This window comes from Aphelocoma coerulescens, chromosome 8 (assembly GCF_041296385.1).
Source record: "Aphelocoma coerulescens isolate FSJ_1873_10779 chromosome 8, UR_Acoe_1.0, whole genome shotgun sequence".
Lineage (NCBI taxonomy): Eukaryota > Metazoa > Chordata > Aves > Passeriformes > Corvidae > Aphelocoma > Aphelocoma coerulescens.
This window is the reverse complement of record NC_091022.1, coordinates 11,510,424-11,516,315: the sequence shown is the minus strand read 5'-3', so window position 1 is coordinate 11,516,315 and position 5,892 is coordinate 11,510,424. Positions and strand designations below refer to the sequence as shown.

Genomic DNA, 5,892 nt, shown 5'->3' with positions numbered 1-5,892 from the left:
GTGTGTACATGGGAGGGAGCGTGGGAGCAGCGTGTGTCAAATGTGGCCGACTGATACATCCGACTCGAATATCGGTAGTGCTTCAGGTGTGGGAGTGGAGTGGTTTCATTATCTCCGTGGCGTTACGTGCAACTCATGTCGCTGGTTTGCGATCAAACAGCAACATCCTCGAGCCTTTGTTAAAAACGCTCAGTTTCGGCCTCTCTGCATCTGCCGCTTCTTCGCACGGGTCACGAGCGCTGCAGAGCCCGCAGCTGCTGCCCGCGTTCGGAGCTCTGCACAGCCTGGGACTGGCCCTGCCGCGCGTCGCGGGACAGCACCTGCGCTCCGGTCCCGGGCTGCGCCCGTCCCGCCGCGGGCGGGCGGCGGTGCCCGGTCCCGTTATCCGGGCTATGCCGGCGGCGGAGGCCGTGCCCGTCTCTGCCCGCAGGGACCCCGCGGCTCCCGGAGCGCGTCCCGGCGGTGCCGCCCGGCCCGGCCCGTCCCGTCCCGGCCCGGCCGGCGGCGGCCAGCGCCCACCCCGCGCCCCCCGCGCCGCGCCTGCGCGCCCGCGGCCCGTGCGGCCGAGACTCCCAGCGTGCCGCGCGGCGCGCATGTGCGGCGGGGCGGGCGCTGCTAATTCCATTGTGGAGCGGACGCGGCGATATTTGTAACTGGCGGCGGCGGCGGGAGCCGTAAGTGCAGCCGGGCCGGGGCCGCCGCGGGCGCGGGGCGGGAGGCGGCGATGCGCCCGGGCGGCGGCTGCCGGGCCGCCGAGGGAGCCGCCCGCTGAGCCGGCGCGGTCCGGCGGGCGGGCGGCGGGTCCCGCAGCCCCTCTGGGCCGCGCCTCCTCTCCGGCCCGCCTTCCCGGGGGATGAAACTCGGCAGCGGCTTCCTCGGCGGCGGCGGCGGCGGCAAGAGGGCGGCGGCCATGGAGCCAACGTTCCCCCCCGGCATGGTGATGTTCAACCACCGCCTGCCCCCGGTCACCAGCTTCGCCCGGGCGGCCGCGCCCCCCGCGGCGGCCCAGCACCCCCCGCAGTGCGTGTTATCTCCGGCCGCCGCCGCCGCTTCCTCCACGGCGGCGGGCGAGCCCCCGGCGCCTCCGCCCCCGCAGGACATGACTTTCAAGAAGGAGCCGGCAGGGGCTTTCCCCTCCGCGCCCTCCTCGCAGAGGAGCCCCTGGGGCTTTCTGCAGTCCCTGGTGAGCATCAAGCAAGAGAAACCCAGCGAGCAGGAGGAGGAGGAGCAGCAGCAGCCGCAGCACCATCACCACTATGGGGGGCTTTTCGGGGGAGCAGCGGAGGAGAGACCCCCCGGCCTGGGCAGCAGCGAAGGAACCGGCCAGAGCGTGATCCAGGACCTCAGCCTTCTTCACCACCTGCACCAGCATCCCCACCGAGACCTGCTGCTGACTGGCAGAGGCGAGGGCGCTCCAGGGAGCGCGGGTGAGCCAAAGCACGACGCCCAGGTCAAGAAGGCAAAGAGGCCAAAGCCAGAAACTCAGGGAATCAAAGCCAAGCGGAAGCCAAGTGCTTCATCCAAACCCCCCCTGGTGGGAGATGGGGAAGGTGCTGTCGCGTCCCCCAGCCAGAAACCTCACGTCTGCGAACACTGCAGTGCTGCCTTCAGGAGCTCCTATCACTTGCGCAGGCACGTGCTCATCCACACCGGGGAGAGGCCTTTCCAGTGCAGCCAGTGCAGCATGGGCTTCATCCAGAAGTACTTGCTGCAGAGACATGAGAAGATCCACAGTAGGGAGAAGCCTTTTGGGTGTGACCAGTGTAGTATGAAGTTCATCCAGAAGTACCACATGGAAAGACACAAGAGGACGCATAGTGGAGAAAAGCCATACAAATGTGACACTTGTCAGCAGTATTTTTCAAGGACTGATAGACTGTTAAAGCACAGAAGAACATGTGGTGAAGCCATAGGTAAAGCAGGGGCTGGAATGGAGCCTGGATCTTCGAATAGCATGGGTAGCTTGGCTGCATTGTCTCAGGGAAATACAAGTTCCTCAAGGAGAAAAAGTAAAACAAAAAATACATCCACTGAAAACAAAGGAAACAAGTGTAGCAGCAAAATAGCTGAATCTCAAGTTACAAGTAATGTGGCCATACCAAGTTATGCAGTTGATATTCCTATTGTGTCTTCCAGTGGTGGTCTAGTTGGCACAGGCGTAGAAGAACTTCAGAAAAAGGTGCCAAAATTGGTCTTGAAAAAAACGAGCAGAAAACAGGCAGACAAAAATTACCTTAATTTTGTATCACCACTGCCAGATATTTTGGGGCAAAAACCACTGTCTGGGAAACAGAGTGGCTCTCTAGGCCTAGTAGCCAATACCGGTGTAGAAACTATTGGCCTTCTCCAAAGTACAGGTGGTAAACCGGGTCAAATAAGTAGCAATTACGATGATGCCATGCAGTTTTCAAAGAAAAGAAGATACTTACAAACTGCAAGCAGTAACAGTGCCTTTTCACTTAATGTCGGACACATGACTTCCCAGCAGTCCGTCATCCAGTCTCCAGGTGTTAGCGTTATGGATAACGAAGCTCCTTTATCTCTTATTGATTCAGCATCTTTAAATAATGAAATAAAGTCTTGCCATGACAAGTCTGGTATTCCAGATGAAGTCTTACAGAGCCTTTTGGACCAGTACTCTCACAAATCAGAAGGCCAGAAAGAAGATCCTTTCAGTATAACTGAACAGCGTGTGGACTTGCACACCTCAGGAGAACATTCAGACATGGTTCAGGAAGAAAACTTGAGCCCTAACTCTCAAACAGTTTCAAATGATAAGGCAAGCATGTTGCAAGAATATTCAAAATACCTCCAACAAGCCTTTGAAAGAACAACCAACAGCACTGGTTTTGCTTTTGGACCCAGTTTCCAGTTTGTTAGCTTGTCTTCAACTCTCCATAACCACTCTTTGTTTCCAGACAAACAGATATACACTACATCTCCACTTGAGTGTGGCTTCAGCCAATCCGTTACCTCAGTATTGCCAACTGCATTGCCAAAACCTCCATTTGGGATGTTGCTTGGCTCTCAGCCAGGCTTTTATTTGTCTGCTTTGGAGGCTTCGCATCAACAGTTGACGCCTTCTCAAGAGCTGGATGATCTCATCGATCCACAGAAAAACTTAGAGACTTCATCGAACTACCAGTCAACATCTCAGAAACTGACTGGCCAGAAGGAACAGAAAAACTTAGAATCCTCAACGAGCTTTCAGATCCCATCTCAGGAGTTAACCAGCCAGATAGATCCTCAGAAGGACATAGAGCCTAGAGCGACCTACCAGATCGAGAACTTTGCACAAGCGTTTGGTTCTCAGTTCAAGTCGGGCAGCAGGGTGCCAATGACTTTTATCACTAACTCTAATGGAGAAGTGGACCATAGAGTAAGGACTTCAGTGTCAGATTTCTCAGGGTATACAAATATGATGTCTGATGTAAGTGAGCCATGTAGTACACGAGTAAAAACCCCAACCAGCCAGAGTTACAGGTAAGGTCCTGACTGTGACCAGGCTGTGGGGTCTTCTTAATGTAATTTGTTTTACTTTGACAACACTGCCATTGGAATGTTTCTACACGGTCCTATTAAGAATAATGTAACATGCCCTTTCAATGCAACTTTTCATATTTAGTTTATTTTGTTAGTGTGATTTTTTTAGCTCTGTTTATTATGGTTTTTAATCAAAAATCAATAGTTTTAAAATAGTGTTTTTGTTCAAGTGACAATGTTTAGCAATCAAATTTACATTATGTAGATTGTCAGGGAGTAGCGCAAGAATTTAAAATGCAAAAAATTAACTTTGTTCCTAGGACTAAAGTTTATTCTAATTGCTTTACTCTCAGGAAAGTGTAATGAAGCATGGGAATTCTATGCACCGCTAGTGTATTGGAACTTTCAATTTACAGATGATGACAAATATATCTCAGCTTTTTGAGGAAGGGATCTCTGACATTTCAAATTGCTGTCTCTTATGTCGGCTGATCTGAAAGAATTTTGCTACCTAAATCTTGTTGTTTTTAAAGTACTCCTGTTCTTCCAGGTGACGCTCATTCCAGGCAGGTGGAGCAAATATTCTCGGGTCTGTACGATGAGCCGTGCACGGTAGCTTTAATCTGAGCAGTAATGTCCCCAGAACTTGTGTGTAAGACTGTAATTCCGTAAAGAGATTCTGTTGACACAAACCGTGAGAACAAAACGTGTGCAGCTGGTTCATGCCATTAGAACCCCAGCTTGAAACTACAGTCCTAATCCAGATAGGGTTTTGGGATACGTTATTTGTTACACATGGTTCAAAAGAGTCCATCACCTCTCTTCTCCTTTTCACATTCTTTTAGTGTAAAGGGTTCACTCTATTTTATTGTGTTCCTGGTTCCTCTGGACTTGATCTTGGTTGTCTGCCTGCCCTTCCCCCCCCCCCATTCCTTGTCCCCTTTTCTTTCCCTTTTCCCCTACTCATTCTCTCACCCCAGTGTAATAGTTAGCATTTAAAAAGATTTACATTCCACAAAGTGCATATCTTATGATGTGCTTTCTGATGTCTTATGACATCAGGTGATGAACAATGAACACCCACCTGTTTTAGAACTATGTCGAGGTTTCCATGTACAATAAGAAATAATCTACTCCCAATTGTACATAGTAAGGCCCCTATCCTGCATCAGGATCAGCTACCACGAACCCCTGTGTCCAGCAGTGTCCCAGTGGTGTCACTGGAGCTCTTTAGAGAGAGAGGGGCTTGCAGCAGTCCATCATGGCAGGCTTTTAGGGCCCAAGGCTGCAATTCCATCAAAGGATTCTGGTGATGGCATCAACTACAAAAGTAGAACTTGAGTGGCTTGTTAATATCAACAGAACTTTTCTTTGGAATTATTGCCTTACTTTATGTATATTTTGTGGTACATTATTTATTATATGTGAATCCTGATGAATGCCTGTGGAGCCATGGAAACCTGCTAGAAATACTGGTGGCCATTCAAAGCTGCTGAAACGCAGTGGCACTGCTCTAAACCACTTTTTGCAAATGTATTTTTTGATTAGTTTTTTAATGTAATTTTGGTGATGTTAATGATGATGGTTTTTTATGTACTCTTGGTGATGTTTCAGTCTTACGTACTTTTCTGTTGTCAGGAAGGTACCAGTGGTTGTTTGCAGTCTTATTGTGTAATCAGCCTATTACAGGCTTCCATGTATAATAAAGTTATTAACATTGTGCAAGTGTAAAACACTTCTGTTATGAAAGTGGTGTATTATTAAAGGAATTGTTACAAAAATCCTGGGTAATTTCTCCTGTTGTCCCTCACCACTATGAATAGAAACCTGAGCCCACTCGTGATCTCTTTTGCTAGTAAACTTTTTTTTTTGCCCTCACTAATCTAGAATTTGTTCTCCTAGAATCTGTGTAACTCCATTAACTTTTTATTTATACTTGATTCTGTATTTCATGCTAATTCAGTTTAAATAAGCAAACAACAACTGTTCTCCAAACACAGAACCCAGCCTGTTATCAGGGATGGAATAGTCCGTAACCACTGTGTTGGCTTTTTTAGTACCTTTTCTTTTGTTTTACAGAGGTTATAATTTACATTCTTTATATTGTGTGTAGTAGAAGTTGCATATGTATTGTTCTGGCTGTTTGCTTTAACTTAATAAAACCCATTATTCACAAAATCATGAAGGTATCACTTCTATTATGCAGTCATGCTTTTGAGAACCTATTAAGGAAACATTAGGAGATTAAATTTTGAGAAGGAATAATATAACTTACTGGAATGTTTTCAGTTTGTTTTCTTTGGTTTCCTTTTGAGTCAAATAATCTAAATGTGCTATTTTAGAAACCAGGGGTCTAATTAATATCTTTAGCTTAGCAAAACTTAACCAATTTCCTTAAGTTAAAATGTT

At 48.6% G+C, this 5,892-nt stretch overlaps 1 protein-coding gene across 1 annotated transcript; it reads left to right on the top strand.

Moving 5' to 3' along the window:
- Window positions 1–619: 619 nt before the first annotated feature.
- On the top strand, window positions 620–5,664 carry ZNF281 (zinc finger protein 281). The gene has a single exon (XM_069023067.1). The coding sequence runs from the start codon at window positions 854–856 to the stop codon at window positions 3,485–3,487; it is 2,634 nt and encodes an 877-aa protein (XP_068879168.1). The 5' UTR covers window positions 620–853; the 3' UTR covers window positions 3,488–5,664.
- The last annotated feature ends 228 nt before the right edge of the window (window positions 5,665–5,892 follow it).

Bases quoted from the DNA above. Each gene is read 5' to 3' on its own strand.
- ZNF281 (XM_069023067.1), top strand. From the start codon at position 854: ATGAAACTCGGCAGCGGCTTCCTCGGCGGCGGCGGCGGCGGCAAGAGG.